Below are 20769 nucleotides of genomic sequence, written 5' to 3'. Positions count from 1 at the left end.
GTATTTTATTTCCACAAAAGTATATTACATATTTGACAAAGTATATTATTTGTTCAATACTAATGCTATTGATTTCTAGTTTATATCTGATATCTGATTCGTTCTTTGTTGATTACTAGACCCTTTCCTTTTTTCTCGTCTCTCGTAGTGCAAATATGTTTATATTTTTTCTATAAGCTCTAATTCTTTCTATAGCAGAAGTCTGGTGCTAAGTCTATCAGTAGGATGTTCCGATAATATTTTTGAGCATTTTTCATTGTTTTCGTCGTATATACAAGTAATTACATGAATTCTCATATTATTCAAAATAATTTATCTCAGTAACACAAATGTTTTACAGTCTTCTAACCGAATGCTAGCAGATAAATGGAAATAGATGATTTGTTTTCACTCATATGGTATTACTTCAAAGACATTCGTTTTGATCTTTTGGTAGTAATATTTATTATCAACATTTTCTACAATTTACCTATAGTGCTTTAAAATGTGGGTCACTAGAAGCTGCTATCTTATCGCAACAGTAATAGTTTGTAATTTACTTCAACCCAACATAAACAAAGTTTTTATAGTTGGCAAGCGTAAAAGAATTCTCTAGGTATCGTGCGGAATTTGGGGTAACTGCGTTCATTATATCGTATTGATTATAAAATGTCAGGAATGTGTTTTCCTTTCGGCTAATATTTAACAAAAGCAGAATAATACGAACTACATGACTAAAACAGATCCAATCCCCAGCTGCTATTCTCCCGGTATTAATTAAAATGTCTAAAAGTCAGTTTGATCATTTTAATTAATTGACCTGACAGACTGACCGGTTCTTGTCAATAACAGTATAAACTAGTGACAGTAGAGGATCCGATATAAGGTCGATTTGCACCGATCTGTTTAATGGATAAAAATTATTGGATATGTAATTTAGCATGTTAACAATTACAAGAAAACAAGGGTTGCCCGATGTAATCTTGTTCTAACTATAATTTTTTAATACTTAAAAAATGACATTTTTTTATGAATTAAAAAAATATCGATCCTGGCAGATATTACATCAGATTTTTTGGATCATTCTAAACAAAATAGGTCTTTTATAATTTTTCTCTAAAGTTGATCGTTTTCGAATTATAAACAATTTAAAACTGAAAAAAGAACGAAAGATGGCAAGTTTCAAGGTTCAAAAACACAAGTCAAAAATATCATCTTTGTAATCATCAAGTACATAAATTCAAGTTCAAACCTTTTTCTATCAGGTCCTGATAATAATTTTAGCCATGTTTTATTCTAAAACATATTTTTTTAATTGTTTATGAGGAAGGTTTCTTATGGGGAGACGGGCATTAACAACTAAAAAACAATGTTTTAGAATGAAATAAGTCCAAAAGACTTATCAAGAACTGATAGAATAAGGTTTGAACTTGAATTTAGATACTTCGTAATTTCAAAGATGATATTTTATACTTATCTTTTTGATCCTTGTCATCTTTCGTTCTTTTTTCAGTTTTAAATTGTTTATAACTAGAAAACTATCAACTTTAGAGAAAAATTACAAAAGACCTTGTTGGTTTAGAATGACCTAAAAAATTTGAAATAATATCTGCCCGGGTGGAAAAACTTTTTTAATTAAAAAAAATGTCATTTTTTAATTATTAATTAATTATAGTTAGAACAAGATTAGATCGGGCAACCCTTGTTTTTTGTAATTGTTAACATGCTAAATTACATATCCAATAATTTTTATCCAAAGGGGGGGTATGGTTTGTTATATTTAATTGTTTTTTATTATTTCAAATAAAAGTGCATACTTTCAAGAATACTCTCTGAAAATTTCAAAATAATCGGAGTAAAATTACCAGAGATACAGCGTGTTGAATATCCCTACCTTCGACTCACTTTGCCGCGACTTCGCGCCAGCACGCTTGAGCGTAGTGAGAAACGTTAAACAACTGTTCGCCTTCTCTTTTGTAGATTACTCCTCGATTCAAAAACATATTCCAATGTGCATCACTTTAAAATTTGGCAGACAAATAAAAGAAGATGAAGATTCAGTTGTCAAAACTTTAAACGCATTTTTCTCAAAACTGCTTTTTCAAATGCGGTGGACATTGTAACTGAAAAACTACTCAGCTGATCTACCTGATATTTTGCACATATTTTCTTAAAGACATTTCATGAGGTAACAACGTCGAGATATTTTTCTTTTTTTGCTTAGTTTTTGTTCAACAATAATAAATCTGTTGATTTTCACAAAATTTTTACCAAAAATTTAATATTTTTGATTTCTGAGTGATACCAAAAATTCAAAAATCATTAAAAATAAAAAAAACTCGACGTTGTGACCTCGCACAACTCAAGCTAATTAAATCTTTGAATTTTTTGTTTCGTATGATCTAGTGACGAGTTCTGATGTCCACCGCAAAATCCATTTTTTTGTGAGCTTCCTGTCAAAATTTGTCAGCAATGGCTTACTTTTCAATATTTTGGATTGAATTTTTTTCTAAATATTCTTTGAATAATTGTACTTAATATGTTTATTTAATTTAAAAATAAAATAAAAAATAATTGTACCATAGCTTCGGAAAAAATTCACAAAAATGTGCTTGATATGTTGATTTCAAACCATACCCCCCCCCCCCTTAAACAGATCGGTGCAAATCGATCTTAGACTATAATCTTAGACTATAATGGCCAACCTTTTGAACCTGTTATGTCAAAATGTGAATAATAGAAACATAATTTTCGTAATGTGTCACACATCACAAAAGTAAATACTAGAATTATTTTAGATCTTGGGCCCACACATTAAAAAAAATTTATTACCTCCCTTATGAGACTTTTTTATTTAGTTATTCATGTCTAGTAGGAAAACTTATCTATTTCGGAAAATTTTCGGGAGGGAGCCGTTTCGTAAACATAGAGGTTTCTAAACTTTGGTGCGTCCGACAAATGGAGTACCCTTAAAAATTTGTCGGACACTATTACCAGTTAATTGTAAATATTTTTATCAAACAATCCTGCAGAATCGGCTGTGAGGGTATATAAATCTTATGACTCTTTTGACGTTTAATTTTAATTGTTCAAAGTGCGTTTAAAAGATTGAGCCTTTCTTTATATTAAAAAAAAATTACTATTGTAATCCCATCAGCAGAATGCAGCAGACTTTGGTTGCCAATACTAAAAGAAGAAAACAACAAGAACATACCAACAATAGCTGAGTAAATGGGTCCCTATATTCTCAAAACTTTAGTCCTGATTATATCAGCAAATTATATCTCTCTATAACTTCATTCCTAGTGTTAATTTTCGCTGCGTAACACAATGTATATCCTTCTTCAAGTCCTTTTGCCCTTGTCACTGCCTCCTTTGGATACAGGAAATTTGTACTTCCCTTGTTTTAAGAGCATCCAACTACACACCCTTACTTATAAAAGCGACAACCAACGGAGTGTGGTGGTGGTGGGGCGCGCTCCTCCAGTTTACCAATTTAAACGTCGGCAAAGAGAAATACCAATTATATAATAATGACAAAAAAAGAGAGCACATTTGGCACCCCACGTTACTGCAAAATTAATAAATATTTACTGTGTGATAAAATCGATCGGACTATCATGTCGCCAAGTATCAAGGTACAGCGCCAGTTTTGACGTTAGAAATAGTAGTAGGTAGGTTAATTCACACAATGATAAAAATTACAACACATAGTCGTTAAACCAGAAAATTACCACGGCACTAACCGTACCTCCATTGCCGAGTTGGATGGGTCCTGTTTTATCCGATTTTCTTTGGAATGTACCTCATTTACCGACAAACGATGGAACAAGCCGAGCCAGTCCGCGCTAGCCATAAATAGGGGGTTTGGTCTTTGTCCAAGGATGGTAAATCACAAAATTCTGTTTCTTTTCCAAGACTTCCAAGATTATACCACTTCATAAGAATATGAATTAGTATTGCTGACATAGTTACTTATTTATAACTGACGTATTTTTTTTTCTTGCAGTAGTATAAGATCCTTCGACAATGATGCCCAAACCCCAGTTCCTGTTAGTAAATCTCCCATCGACCCGGTGGGAAACAGCATTAGACAAGATAGTATTAGATCTAGATCAATTCTGGAGGACCTCGATTATGATGGTAAGTCGATATAAGAAATAATAATTATAGCTTTTACGAATGGAATATTGTAGCAAACAGTAATTTAGTATATATATCGTGGCTGAATGGATCAAGTAATCCAAAGCCAATAAGGAAAGAAAAAAAAAGCTTTTACGAAGATTGAAATTCATCTATCTCTCATCTGTTATTGCTCCATTAGCCCTATCCATACCCCCCTAATATCACTCTATACTCGGAGCAATGAGGTCTTCGTATCTTCTTTGTGTACGATTGGATTTTTACTTAGTCACCCCTTGATCCACGTAGGGATAATATCGTCCTGATCTTTTCTTTTTAGTCTTTATGTCTTATCTAACGCGGATCGCTGTAAAATGCATATTTATTGCCTTTACAAGTTGATCAACTTGCCTAAAGTAACATCAAAAGATTCGCCGTGCTATAAATTATTGGGATGCCAAAGCCAAACCTTACCAAACATCAAACCTAGTAGACCAGGGCGCATCTGTAAAAATATTAGTACATTTGGATGTTGAGAGGTGACTCATATTTTTTTGCAGAAATTGCTTGAAAATAACTCATATAATAATATTTGAGTTATCCTCCCACTCAAAAAGGTCCGGAACATTGTTTAAATAATCAAAATGTCAAAAAATTAAGGAAAAATTCGATTTTTTTTCTTGGTGTTTTGATTATAACTTTAAAAGTATGTATTCATTTTCGAGAAAAGTTGCACCGACATAAAAGTTGCGCAATTAAATTTCCTACAATATAGGATTAACTGAAAATTTTAAAAATTGTCACCCTTGTTGCAAAATAGCAATAATTTTGAAAAAGCAATAAAAAAACAAGTATTCGCATTTTACGTTTTTCAACCATTTATGCTACACTTAGGACCTTCATACAGCAATACTGTAAATTTCATTAAGATCGGTTTAATAGATTTTGCAAAATAAATTTTGCAATCCAGCTTTCGCAAAAAAATTCATTTTTTCAAAATATTATAAAGCAGACCGCAAGTTAATTTTTTTCCATATAAAAGAATACTGTACCTTGCATTTGCAATTTGCAAAATTAAAATCGGTTAACTACCACGGCGTCAGGAATTTTTTAAATAAACATTAATTTTTGGTGCTACGCGCAGGACAGCGGATACGTTCGCTCTGATTGGGCGTTCCAATGACCTTTGATAATGATTGATAAATTTTAATTTTTAGGACATTTCGAAATTAATAAATAAATTTATTTATTGCAAAATAAAAACACATACTCTATCCTTTGAAATAACACTTTTTTAGCAAAAATTTTCTTTGTTCATATATTTTAACTTAGAAAATAAAAGTGTATTATTTTTAAACATATGCAATTGTTTAAACAATTTTTTACAAACAATATTCAAATTAGTTTGATTTTTGTGAAATTAAAATATGAACATACAACAAAATATAGAGTAAGAAAATAATATAATATTAGATAAAGATTGGAAGAAATTTTGGTGGAAATCAACTTGTGTGAATCGAACACCGCTGTCCTGCGCGTAGCACCAAAAATTAATGTTTATTTAGAAGAATTCCTGACGCCGTGGTAGTTAACCGATTTTAATTTTGCAAATTGCAAATGAAAGGTACAGTATTCTTCTATTTGTAAAAAAAGAATGTGTGTGTACTTTGTACGCACGTAAGAAGTTATACTTTTATTATAATATAATTTCAACGAAATAAATATACCTACTTAACAGTTACAATACAAAAAAATAACAATAATTACCAAAAATGAACCAAAACTTATGCCAAATATTAAAAAAATATATATATGAATCGTCCGGGATTTGAACCCGCAATCTCGCGATTTTTTGATCTCTGGTCCAATGCTCTACCAACAGGGCCATCAAGCCGCATGCTACTTACCTTTCAGATATACATAATTATACATCACGGTGACAAGTGAAATATAAAAATAGATGTTTTATTATTTTACGCCCAAGGAAGACAAATCCAAAGACACAAAATTATAATAAAAAACCTTTTAAACCACCTTTTTCAAATTGCGCAAGTTGTATTATTAATATTAATGTTAATAAATGAAATATAAATATTTTGACGTTTCACAATTTGACAATTCACTTTTAACTGCAGTGCCTTAAAAATTTTAAAGCACTAGTGCCTTAAAGTAGCATTTTTAACGCTCCTATGGAGTCCTAAAAATTGCATTTTTAACAGTTTGTAGAAAAATATATTTAAAAACACTAATATATTCTTTCCACGCCTTTTCTGGACTGATACATACATAAATTAAAACATTTTGAAGTATAACTTCAAAAATATAATATGAAAACTATTTAACAAATAACTATTAACTAACCTTTGTTGTTTCTCTTCCCACAAATTTTAAAACTCAACAACCACACATAACCAAACCGTTAACCGTCCAAACCACAGCTGCGCTACAGCTGCCATATTGGATAATTTTTGACATGTCATTTGAACATCCAATCAGAACAAAATTATAATGCGCATGCGCCGGGATCGTAGTGTTTAACATATAAAAATTCACCCTCATATCGCGCGTAAAGAAGTATAACTTCAAAAAAATTAACTTGCTATCTGCTTTATTTTCAGTCCTGCAACATTTTGAAAAAATGAATTTTTTTTGCGAAAGCTGAATTGCAAAATTTATTTTGCAAAATCTATTGAACCGATGTTAACTAAATTTACGGTATTGTTTTATCGTATCATAAAGTTTTTCTGGGTGAAATATGAAGGTCCTAAGTGTAGCATAAATATTTGAAAAACGTAAAATGCGAATACTTCTTTTTTATGTTTTTTTTTCGCAATTATTGCTATTTTGCAACAAGGGTGACAATTTTTAAAATTTTTAACCAATGCTATATTGTAGGAATAGTATATTATTCAACGAGCATGTAATGATGGCTATTACTCACGATGATTAAGTTTGCGACACGAGCCGTAGGCGAGTGTCGTAATTCATCAGAGTGAGTAATAGCCATTACATGCGAGTAGAATACTATACTTTTTCTACGACCTTTTTTATTTTAATTAGTTAAACATTTAATTATCAACTACTCGAGATTTAAAGTATAATAATTTACAAAAATACCTAAATGCTATTTACCCCTAGTACGTGGCTGAATAATTGGTTGCCTACTATTACCAAATACTTATTTATTGTAAAAATACAACTAGAAATAGTTAATATAAGTTCTATTCGTTTCTGAAACATTATAAGCTTAAATTTGTACCTACTTTCAGTGAATCTAATAAATAGGAAATTGCTGTTGCCGATGGACGTATTTCATATATATAGTTATAATGTATATTTACATTTAACTATATAAAATATAATAATATAACTATACATAATATGTTATAATATATTTAACACAATATAACTTGAAAAATAAACGCAATATTAATTTTAAATTCCAATTAACATAAACAAAATGCGCTAATGTTACTGTCACTAAAATAAATGATAAACGTCAAAAGTTTTAGTAAACAAGATATAAACTTAAAAAATATACTGACATTGTTACAGTTAGAATTCCTTTAAAAAAATTTCGAAGTTAATTATTGTATAAATTACAATAATTATTGTATTAAATAAACAATTTTAAGTAATTTTATTTGCAGTTTCTATACGATTATTATTAAAAGTGGCATGCGCCACTTGAATCTGACTTCAACCCGTGAGTACTGACCGGTGAGTAACTTCAGCCCGTGAGTAGTGAATTATTACTCACGGGTACAGTAATGGGTGCTATTATCTATGAAAAAATAGCGAATAATGAGAATGTTATTGAACAGTCGTAGAAAAATATAATTACGCAATTTTGATTTTAGTGCAACTTTCCTCGAAGTGAATACTTTTAAAGTTATGATCAAAGAACGAAGAAAAAATCGAATTTTTCCTTCAATTTTTGACATTTTGATTATTTAAACAATGTTCCGGACCTTTTTGAGAGGGAGGATAACTCAAATATTATTACTTGAGTTATTTTCAAGCAATTTCTGCAAAAAATTTGAGTCACCTCTCAACGTCCATCTCAAAACAGATCCACCCTAGGCTATAGGCAATATACTGAGAAATAATAAGTGTCAATATGCTCAGCTCAACTAATAGTAAAAGGAAAGATCGAGGGAAAGAGAGAACTAGAAAGGAACGACTGTAGTGGCTAAGAAACATCCGACAATGGACAGTGCTAAATTTTGAACAGCTAATAAACCGATTTTTAAATGCCATAACAGGCATTTAAAGATTATTCATTTAAATGAATAACAGCTAAAGACAGAGAACAGTTTACAATTATAGTAACCAACCATTGTTGTAGTAACCAACTATTGAGGAGAAAATTGGCATACCAAATTGTTTCTAAAAAGAGGCTAACGGAATGCCTCCAGACATAATACAAATCAAAAAGCAAATATGTTGAAGCCGATTTATCTAGGATTGGGATTCAACAATGGGAAATAAAAGAGCAAGATCATAGAAAATTGAGGGCTATAATGGATGCGGCGAAGCCAGTCAAGAAGAAGAAAAAGAAAGCCATTTGTTCCCATTAAGGTGCGACTATGTTCTTCAGAACATCAGCCACAGCGAAGTTCAAGAAGATCATGTGTTTTGTGCAGCACCAAAGATAAACAAGTTAGGAGTGAATGGATTTCTCATGAATTCTGTTTGTAAAGAAAGTTCCGTCATGTTTATGCTCAATGCTCATTATATTATTTTTATGTCTGCAATCTTCTACCAACTGTTGCGATGGTACAAAACCTGTATCCACCCCATAACTAAAAAAATGAAACTTAATTCAGAAAAAAATAGCTTTGAATGTTTTGTATCAATTTGTGAATAAAAATATTGTTGCTCCTCTAAGGCATTTTTTGCATCAACACTTTTTCTTCTCAAAGAGACAGGTCAAGAGAAACACATCACGTAAAATAATAAAAGCTTCAGGGTAGGTACAAAGTAATCATTAATGTTTTATTAGACGCCTTATTCTTCCTGCGTTTGCTTTTGTTAAGGTCCTTTTAAAATTTAAAGCACCGACGCGACGCTACGATAGATGACACGTTCGCGATTTCTGTATCAGCTGATGAATATCCGGAGCTAAAATAGAGAATATTTATTAATATAAATGAGGGCAATCAAATGAGCTAGACGGTATTGATTTTCTTCAAAGCAAAGAAAATTTATGCCAAATTATAGCTTCAATTAAATAGAAAAGTGATTATAGTCACATTTTCTTTAAGTGTAATCTCATTTTTTTTATATAATGTATAAATGTACAAAGTGTATAGATCAATAATATATACCTACTTTTAGTTTTTCTTCAGTTGTTTGATATGTTTCAGTGTTTTTATTTAAATTAAAACACCGACAGAGGGCTGTTTTTGTTGCTACAGTCTGATCACAACATCTGATCAATGTATTTATAGTTCTATTCTAACTTACATTACTAGGGGTGTATATAAACTAAGAACTCACTAAGTAGTATTCCTTATAGACGGAGAGCTAGAGCCGAAAAATCATCGTCATAAGTAATATGAAGTTTTTCCTGTGAAATGTGTCCATTGTATATTGACAATTATGACCCCTTTAAGGCTGACACCTCAGTGGATACAGAAAGTAGCAATAAGGGATGAAAGGGGAAAGTTAGTGCAGTCATTAAAGGTTTTCATCTCCTATTTAGTTAAACCTCCATCGATTTGCATGAAAATTGGTGACTAGTTAGTGCATACCTCAAGAAACAAAACTGATTTGGTGCCAACTTGCACTTTTACCCTGGTGGTGAATACCACCCCTTCCCTCGGGTGAAAACTATTTTATTAAAAATAACCCCACAAATCGATAGAGGGGCAAATTTTAAATAAAATTTGTTATATCATGTTATTAAAATAAATCAATACTTTTTGAGTTATTAAAGATCAAAGATTTGTCTATTTAAGAACATAATATGCGTGAAGTTTTGATGATAAAAAGAACATGTTAATTATGTAATTGTATGTTAGTAAAATATTATTTTTATATTATCTCGATATTTAATTGAATTTTTTTTCATTATAAACTGAATATGTCCAGAAACTGGGGGTGTCCAATAATGGGTACATTTGACATATTCGAATACACTTTTGCTAAATTTATAATATCGAAATAATATAAAAATAATATTTTAGTAACATACAATTAATTAATATGTTCTTTTTATCATCCGTAACTTCACGCATGTGCTCTTAAACAGACAAATTTTTGATCTTTAATAACTCAAAAACTATTGATTTATTTTAATAACATGATATAACAAATTTTACTTATAATTTGTCCCTCTATCGATTTGTGGGGTTATTTTTAATAAAATCGTTTTCACCCCCCGAGAAGGGGTGGTATCCACCCCTAGGGTAAAAGTGCAAGTTCTAACTAGTCACCAATTTTCTTGCAAATCGATGGAGGTTTAACAAAATAGGAGGTGAAAACCTTTAAAGACTAGACTAACTTTCCCTTTTCATCCCTTATTGCTACTTCCTGTATTCACTGAGGTGTCAGCCTGAAAGGGGTCATAATTATCAATATACAATAGATACATTTCACATGTCAAACTCCATATTACTTATGACGATTATTTTTCGGCTCTAGCTCTTAGACTATTAGGTACTAATGAACTTATAAATACACTATAAGTCGTACAATGCTCTGATTTTAAAACATCACATCATCAACTCAATAGATTTTCTCCTCTTGACTCTTCTTGTATGGTTTGTGTTATCTAGGAGCTGGATGACTTCGGTGTTCACGTGTTGGTGAAGTCCCTGTATATATCGCTGTAGACGTCGCTGTTTCTGATGTACCAGGCAGAGTTTTCAATATTCCTCAGCTCTTTGTTTTGAAATCGTTGAGTCATAATAATATTGCTTTTATTGGTTCAACCCCAGAGCTGAATACTATCTAGATTGACCTAATAATCTGTTTATACAATAGTACATTGTTTACCGGGTAGGAAAAGCTTAACATTCCTGGACGACTGTGAAGATTGCTAAGTCGAGGCGCAAGCCGAGACTTAGCAACACAGAGTCCAGGAATGTGGCTTTTCCTACGAGGTAAACATACTATTTTTCCGCAAATCGTTTAAAATTCGACAGATATTGATTGATTTAAAAAAAAACGCGATAATTTTATTCCCAAATAAATGGTGCTTTGAAATTCCTAATAAAATTACTTCGGTTACTATGGAAACGTATTGAGGTTGAATTGTCAAACTTGACGCTTATAAATAGAACACTAACAACTGTACGGAAATATCATTTCCTTACAGTAAGGAAATGACAGTTCCTTACAGTAAGGAAGTCCTGACTTTTTCTTCAAGAAATTTTGACAGGAATGTCAAAATTTCCTGGCGATTTGCGGAAAAAAGTAATTTATTGTATATTGACAACTTGGATTTTCTAACAAGCAGCCAGTACATTTTTCTGTATTTGATTTCGAGTTCTCGTTTCTTTTTGACATGGACTTTCCAACGATGCTCTGTGTCCGGTTTAATACCCAAATACTTTGCAGTGTTAGCATAAGAGATATTAGCATTATTGATTCTGATTGGTATACTGTTTTTTGTTTGTGAATTTTACGTATACATATTTTATTTCATTTAATTTATTTGGTCCATTGATGTTTGTAATTGTCTTTTTTTACATTTTTGTTTATATTGGTAACAACATGAGAGTAGCAATATCAGAGAAATTCTTAATTTGGTTTTCTCGATTATTGTTGTCTTGCCGATGTTTCTGAATTATCTTTTTGATTTTCTTCTTCCTTCCTCTTTTTTCTTTCTTTTTTCTGGTTGGCGAATAAGCTTACTGGGTATGCCAAGTGTTTTATTTGATATATACATACTATAGATTTCAACTTATTCAGCATTCAGGAATCAGAACTTTATTTATTTTTATTCTTCAACAAATACTTGGTGCGTTAACAAAAAATGGCTCGACTTAGCCAATTAAATAGTCTACAAAAAAATGTGAGATCTCAAAAATAAAAAAAAAGATACTATAATTGTCCACGCAGGTAAATCTACGAAGAAGGGCATTCTTTTTGTAGTGCCCATCCGTTCATCATGGCAATCTGTACTTTGCACATGCTGCTCTGAAAAGATTTGTGGTTGTTGTGTTAAACCACGTACGTAGATTTTTTAGCCAGTAAATCTTTCTCCTTCCTGGTCCTCATTTCCTTCTACTTTTCCCTGCAAGATTAGTTGCAGCAGTCCATATCTTAGGCTGTTTCTCATAATGTGACCGAGGTATTCGATTTTGGCTTGTTTTTTTTTTGTATTTTACAGCTCTTTTTCTTTTTGCATTCTCAACAAAACACCCTGGTCAGTAACGTGGTCGGTTACTAAGAATAAGCAGGGCATAATGTTTAACGATCTTCGAGGACCTAGAGATACCACCTGAAGAAACAAACGATTTCTTCGCCATATTTTAACTCAACTAAGAAATAATAATTGTAAATGGCATTGAAAACTCCACTACTTCTTTTACATGAAACGTATTATGTAAGTTTATTGTGGTAATATTACAATAACCCGCATAACTATTACAAAAGTAATCAATAAATGGCTTCTTAATTATGCATACAATCATTCCAAGCGTTCTCGCTGTTTTACTTTCTGGCGGTAAAATATCGCGAAAACTAAATTATTCAGTAAAACATACCAAGTATTTATTTACCTTAAAGAGTATTGCACTAACACATTAATTAACATAAAAACAATACTTTTTTAACAGCTATCAGTTTTGCTTATCAGTAAATTACAGAAATTAGATAGTATGAATATTATTTTAGACAAATAAATATGATTAAAACCAGGGCCTATTTTACCACTAGGCCCATGAGGCCGCTGCCTCGGTCTCTCATTTTAATGGGGCCCGAAAACATCACTAAAAGAATTTTTTTATTGAAAAAACAAAATAAATTTTCAAAATTATTTCATTATAGGAGTAGAAAATGATAAATAACAAATTAGGTTAGAGTGATATTAGTACGCCTAACAAAATGTTACATCTACAGTGTTCTATACTATGGAGTGGAATCATGGACGTTAAATGTAGAGACAATGAGACGACTTAACGCCTTTGAAATGTGGACCTATAGAAGAATTGTGAGGGTTTCCTGGGTAGATAGAGTTACAAACAATGAAGTACTGAGAAGAATAGGTAAAGAAAAGGAAGTTGAACTTACAATTAAAGAAAAGAAGCTACAGTATCTCGGACATGTGATGCGGGGCGAGAAGTATGGCATCCTACGACTCATAATGCAAGGAAAGATAGATGGCAGAAGAAGCATCGGAAGAAGACGAATTTCATGGTTGAAGAACCTGAGAGAGTGGTTTGGATGCAGCTCGAAACAACTATTTAGAGCTACTGCCTCAAAAATTAAAATAGCTATGATGATTGCCAACCTCCGTAGCGGAGATGGCACCTGAAGAAGAAGAAGAAGATATTCATAAACCATAAGTCCATAAACCATTCTTAAACCATAAACCAAACAGGTCCTAATATTCTCCACAGTACTTTCCTTTCGAATGTGTCGAGTTTGTTTTTGGATGTTCCTTTCAGGACCCATACTTCACTGCCATAGCATGCTATTAGTCCAATTTAAGTTTTATAGATTCACATCTTTGTATTTCGTTAGACACTTTTAGGCCGAAATATATTGGAGAGGACTAAATAAGCTCTGTTTGTCTGCTGTATTATTTTCCGTATTTCTCCATCTTCGATCTGTCGGCATATATTTTTCTACTCAAATGTATGTAAACTTTCCAACCGTTTCAATGTCATCTTCAGATATAATGTTTTGTGGGACTATATTTCTTCTTGTCGTCTGTATCATTATTTTTGTTTTTTTCTATGTTTATTTCCAGACCTAGCCTTTTCGTTTGCTGTTTTAACTCTGCGTATGCTTGCTGTGCTCCTGTTCATGTTCTATTCATAATATTAATATCATCGGCATAAGAGGTCAGTTAAACGGTTCTGTTGGTCAGTAGGTTTCCTCGTCCAGTTTGCATTTGCCTAACCGCATACTCCAGTGCCAGGTTAAACAATGTTGGGGCCAGCCCATCTCCTTGCTTCAATCCCTGCGAGAATTTGATATAGTCTGCCCGGTGGTTTCGTACTCGTACACATGCCTGAGTTTCATACATTGTGGCTTTAATGAGTCTAATTAGCTTGTGTGGTATTGCCAATTCAGCCAATATATGAACAGCTTATTTCAGAAAGGGGCCTAAGTCAGTCTTTTGTTATTTTTTGTTAAGAGTGGATTCATTCACTATGATGGTAGACATATAGTTTATTGTAGAAAGGAACCAGGTTAAATATATTATAATAATAGACAAATTGTATGGCGTACTTTTCGTTTACTACAGAAAAGTAGTTTATATCCAGACATATACATATCTCGAAAGTTAGTTAACATGACTCGAGTCCCTTTCTGAAATAAGCTGTTCATATAGTATAGTCTGTTCCTTTTGACTAAGTCGTATGCCTGTTTGAAGTCTACAAACATGTTATGAACATAAATGCCGTGTCTCATAATTTGCTCAAAACCTGCTTGACTGTAAATATTTGATCCATTGTCGATCTTCCCCGTCTGCAGCCCGTCTGATACTCTCCAGTTAATATTTTCTACTAGTGGTTGGAGCCGCTGGTTTATAATATACCTACTTACGTGAGGACTTTATAATAATATGCTGTACATAGTAGAGAAATTCCACGGTAGTTTTTGCACTTTAAACAATCCAACAATGTTAAATATAAATTTTATTTATTGTTAATAAAAATTTTAATTTCTGGTGAAACTATATTTCTATTAAATAATTAATAATACATTTAAAAAATTATTATTATTACTATTAAATTTTTGTTAGGGGCCCGAAAATTATGTAGTGCCTCGGGCCTGATTTGAAGTAAAATAGGCTCTGATTAAAACTATTTTGACTATTTTGGTCAACTACTATACATTGGACGTAAGTAACCAAATTTTCAAATTTTTCAACCGTCAAAATTGTACCCTCTGTTTTAAAATATAATAGCTTAAGAGAGTTAGAAATGAGAAGTCCCAGATCTAAACAATAAATCTGAAACTTCTCGTGGAAACACTTTCTGGTAAAATCCTTAATCTCTACCTTTTACCATGAGCATAATTTTTTCTGTGTGACAAGAGAACACATGTATTTCTCAATCTTACTGTTAACTTATGTTAACGTTCACCCTGTAAATTATGCCAAGTTGACTATTGACGTTATTCCTTTGACGATTACGATCTAATACGTTTGCCAAGCCACTTTTCCTAGATATAATTTCCGAGACGGAGCTATATTTATACCCTCGAATTCGATTTCGTGATTAATTCGTCATGGTAATAATCATTATTCATTATCTTTAATATTTTCAGGTAATTCCAGATTTATAAGCGTCTATCTAGATCTGCATAATGCACCCATTTCTTTACACGTCCAGTTCACATGCGAGTTTAGTTGAAAATCAATGGTGCATGTATGATTTTTAATAGAAAATTCAGTGATATCACAAATACTCTAGATTAAGAGAATATTCACTATATTTTATCCAATAAAAACTATTAAAAGAAAAAAAAAATATATTTTACATATACAGGGTGCTTCATTAATAATTGTCGATATAGTAACTGAAGAAACCTTAGCACAGAATACGAAAATTTAACCTAAAACACTTTAATAAAATATTCTTCCTTACTGAGATACAGAGTGTTTTATTACAAATGTTCTTAAATGATTTTAGCCCATTGTTAAAGCACCTTTTAATATTTTTTGTTCAAACTTGACACACAGTTTACACATGTTAGGGTACTTTAACTAGTGTTAAAAGATCGTTTTCCGCTGTGACCAGAGGCGTTCTGTAGGGATATATACTTCATTTTCGCCCCTTTTCCCCCTCACAATCTAGGCCACTGTCTTAACCCATAAATGCTCAAAATTAAAATTTTATCAAAATGAAAACAAAACTTCAGATTGAAATAAAGAGAGGTTGTTTTTAATAGCAATGTGTAAAATTTACGTTTTTTTTCTTTGTAACTGTCTTTATTTTGACGTATGATATATCATACGCTATGCAACGAAGTACACAAAATATCATACGCTGGGCAACGAAGGACACAAAATATCATAAGGCATTAATTTATTTTTTCTACGACCGTTTAATAACATGCTCATTATTCGCTATTTTTTCCTAGATAATAGCACCCATTACTGTACTTGTGAGTAATAATTCATTACTCACGGGCTGAAGTTACTTATGGGTCATTACTCACGGGCCGAAGTTAGATTCAAGTGACTCATGCCACTTTTAATATTAATCGTATATAAACTGCAAATAAAATTTCTTAAAGTTGTTTATTTAACACAATAATTATTGTAATTTATATCAATAATTAACTTCGAAAAATTGTTAAAGGAATTTTAACTGTAACAATGTCAGTATATTTTTTACGTTTATATCTTGTTTACTAAAAAATTTGACGTTTATCATTTATTTTAGTGACAGTGACATTAGCTCATTTTGTTTATGTTATTTGGAATTTATAACTAATATTGTGTTTATTTTTCAAGTTATATTGTGTTAAATATGTTATAACATATTATGTATAGTTATATTATTATATTATATATAGTTAAATGTAAATAAACATTATAACTATTGAAATATGTCCACCGACAACAGCCATTTCCTATTTATTAGATTAATTGGCAGTAGGTACAAATTTAAGCTTATAATTTTTCGGAAACGAATAGAACTTATATTGACTATTTCTAGTTGTATTTTTACAATAAATAATAATTTGGTAGTAATAGGCAACCAATTATTGAGCCACGTACTAGGGATAAATAACATTTAGGTATTCTTGTAAATTATTATAATTTAAATCTGTAGTAGTTGATAATTAAATTTTTTACTAATTAAAATAAAAAAAGGTCGTAGAAAAAGTATAGTATTCTACTCGCATGTAATGGCTATTACTCACTCTGATGAATTACGACACTCGCCTACGGCTCGTGTCGCAAACTTCATCATTGTGAGTAATAGCCATCATTACATGCTCGTTGAATAATATACTATTAAAGTTTTTACAACTTGTGATATTTAACGAAACATTGCTCGGGATGACGTCCTGCATTACATTTAATGCACCGATATTAGGTGCACTTGCCACATTTGCCACGCCTTCATTGTTTTTCAATTTTATCCACCAAATGGCCCATATTATCCAAGCGAATTTCCTCACCAACATATTTTGAGAAGTTTTGTCGTACAGCACGTAGCGTTGGAATATCTGATCTGAAGCTGTCAGCAGGGCCTCCACAATTCTCTGGGAAAATTGTAATAAATAAATTACCTATATTTTGCGGTAAAGAAGCCATATGTTCAGTATTGCACCATTCAAACAAAATCTGAATGTCACCCAATATATTTTTTATATTGAATTCAAATACTATACAAAGCTATTAGCTTATCGAATAAATCTACACCGCCCATTCCCTTGTTATATATTTGGACAACGTTTGGTTGGAGAACCACCATCTGTTTCTGGACCATCACATCGATTACAGCTTCCTATAGTAAATACATATTTCTGAAATTGAAATATTAGTTGCCATAGTAACTTCACTAGTCATTCCAGCGAATAAAAGTGAGCTATTGTTTGTCGGTATGTAGAGCACGGAAAGTTCCACGAATTTTTTTATCTCTTTGAGTGGGGTTCTTCCAATCCTGTCTTATTTAATTTTGCCGGTACAGTGAATCTCTTGATCCCTCAAACTTGTCAGTAAAAGTAAAGATGTAAAAAATTAAAAAATACCAATGTAGATAACAGATTCCTGTGGTATAATAAAAAGCCTACGCAGCTTGTCGGTGATGAAACTTCGTAACGAGTTACCCTGTAGTTTATCTCCACTTTGAGTATAGGGATGAAATTGTGCAAGGTAACCTTTACTGGTTGCAATACACCGGAATTTATATCCATAATAGACTGCTGCGTTGAATTATGTCCATAATACGGCTCCATCGCTTCTTCTACTGAACAACTTCCAGTCACTACAGTTTACTGGAGGTAATAACGAAAACTTTAATTTAGATTGCCGTTGCTTGGACAGTGCAACGAGAGTTGAACTTTGTTACAATGGTAAATTTTCTGTTCCAAAGTATCGTCATCTATTAAACTCTTATACATTTTCAACAATTCAACACATCCTTGGGATCATACTTTTTCTTCATTTTTTTCTAAAATCGAAACAATGTTGATTAGTTACCACGAGTGTCCAGCGTATTATATCATACGCAAAAATCAATAAACTTAAAAATACTCACCGGTATAAATTTCAACAATATTTACATCACTATTCGATATTTAGAAGCCTTACTAGTTGAGTACTACAAAAGTTTTCTCAAAATAAGTCGAAAAAGTCCTACAAACTCATTTTGACATGCAACTGGTGCACTATAATGTAACCTAAGAAAGCTTAGCACAAATCTAATCACGCTTTACTGCCAAACGATAATAAATTTTTAATATTATGACTAACAGTTACCTTCTAACATCTACAATGTGCCCATTGGGACCGTGCAAGTTCGGCAAAGCGACCTCTATTTCTACGCTCTGTACTTTTATTCGCACTTTTAATTATATTGGCCAATTATATTAGTCCTGGTTGCTGGATAATTGTCAAGACCATAGTCCAAAAAAATAATAAGAAGAAAAAATAAGATGCAGGTTATGTTTAGCAAACGTAAACAATTGTATGTAGTAAATAAAATCAGTTATTAAAATGCAGTACTGCAAGCAAAATACAATTAATTAAATTTACCTTTATATAATAATTGCATATCATATCAATATTGTGGAGCAATATATAATTTTTCTGCGTCAATGACAGAAGGTATGAAATATGCGTCAATTTGACAATTTCAATTGACAATATGAATTATTTAAGATAGTTGCAATATTTCTCCGCGACTCGCGCACGGTCGTTTCTCGTTTCCCTTTCCAAGTACTTGCACACCGCGAATATAAGGACAACAACTATTGTTTACTTTTTTTTTCTGATAATTAGCTGGCGAAATATGTAGCAGTGTCTTGCGTATTACATAAAATACGGTGGGCATTAATGGGTTAATAATCATTTCAGCATGTTTTTTTGGTTCCTTGTTACTTTTTACATAAATATCATCCTTTTGTCTCATTGCGATAAAATAAGTAATTTTCAAGTTATTTGCGTTTTAAGATAATGGGTTCCATAAGACTATGTATTTTAAACAACATTCACTAAGATTATGTGTTTAAAATACATAATTATGAACAAAAAAAAGAATGTGTGTGTACTTTGTACGCACGTAAGAAGTTATACGTCTATTATATGATTATATGATTATAAACGAAATTAATATACTTTTTATTTATATTTTATTTAAATATTAAATTAATTTATACTTACTACTTCTCAAACATTTTTATTAAAACAGTGCCAAAAATTAAAATAATAAAAAAATAAAACACACACAAACACATTAAAAATGCCACAAATGATTTCTGAACATTAATTGTCGGAAAAATTTTTAACTAAATACGTATTTTCTGAAAATAAAATTATATAATAAATATACTTACAATCATAAAATGTACAAAAAAAATAAAAAAATAAAAGTTTCTATTGGGATTCGAACCAACTTACCACCGTTTTCACTCGCATTAAAACTTGGCCACAGAGACAGCTTGTCATTACGTGCGAAGATCGTCTAACTAAACAGATTAACCTTTTGACATTTTTAACTTATGTAAATCAAATTATTTTGATTTTGAATTGAAATGATTTAGAATTGAAAAAATACAACAAAACATAGAGTAAGAAGAATCAAATTATGTAAATAAAAGTATTACATACTACTTATGTATTTTGGTAGGTTCAAGGTAGGTATCGGAGCCCGTATAACGACTAATACATTTCGCAATCACTTGCGTCGTGCAAAGTGGCTATGTTCAAATATCATAACAAAATTTGATCAACTATTTATAAAACACTTACCAGTGAAAGATTCTTTAGCTTTGAATAAGCGAGATCTGCGGCACTCATACTAGGCACAGTTTGATGAGCTTTCACATTGGCATGCAACAATCATCTCTTCTATGTAAATAAGTCCAAAAATATAATATGAAAACTATTTAAAAAGGCAGTATAACCATTAACTAACTTTTTGTTTGTTGTTTCTCTTCCTACAAATTTTAAAACGCAACAAGCATACATTATAACCAAACACAGTCCCACAGCTGTGCCACAGCTGCCATATTGGATAATTTTTGTCATGTCATTTGAACATCCAATCAGAACAAAGTTATAATGCGCATGCGCCCGGTCGCTAGGTTTTCCCATATAAAATTTCACCGTCATTACGCCCGTAAAGAAGTATAACTTCAAAAATAAAAGTTGCTTTAACCATGGGCTAAAATAATTTTAGAACATTTGTAATAAAACACTATGTATCTCGGTAAGGAAGAATATGTTATTTAAGTGTTTTGGGTTAAATCTTCGTATTTTGTGCTAAGGTTTCTCCAGTTACGATATGGACAATTCTTAATGAA

General features: G+C 31.5%; 1 protein-coding gene across 2 annotated transcripts in view; it reads left to right on the top strand.

Moving 5' to 3' along the window:
• Positions 1-20769, top strand: part of LOC126879427 (oxysterol-binding protein-related protein 9) — a 378474-nt gene that overhangs the window by 335676 nt on the left and 22029 nt on the right. For both annotated transcript variants that reach the window (XM_050642439.1, XM_050642440.1), the window contains exon 9: positions 3989-4122. In XM_050642439.1, coding sequence (XP_050498396.1) covers positions 3989-4122 — 134 coding nt within the window. The remainder of the gene's footprint in view (positions 1-3988; positions 4123-20769) is intronic.

Source organism: Diabrotica virgifera, chromosome 2, assembly GCF_917563875.1.
Source record: "Diabrotica virgifera virgifera chromosome 2, PGI_DIABVI_V3a".
Lineage (NCBI taxonomy): Eukaryota > Metazoa > Arthropoda > Insecta > Coleoptera > Chrysomelidae > Diabrotica > Diabrotica virgifera.
Note: the sequence above shows the minus strand (reverse complement) of the source record. Positions and strands in the feature narration are given on the sequence as shown.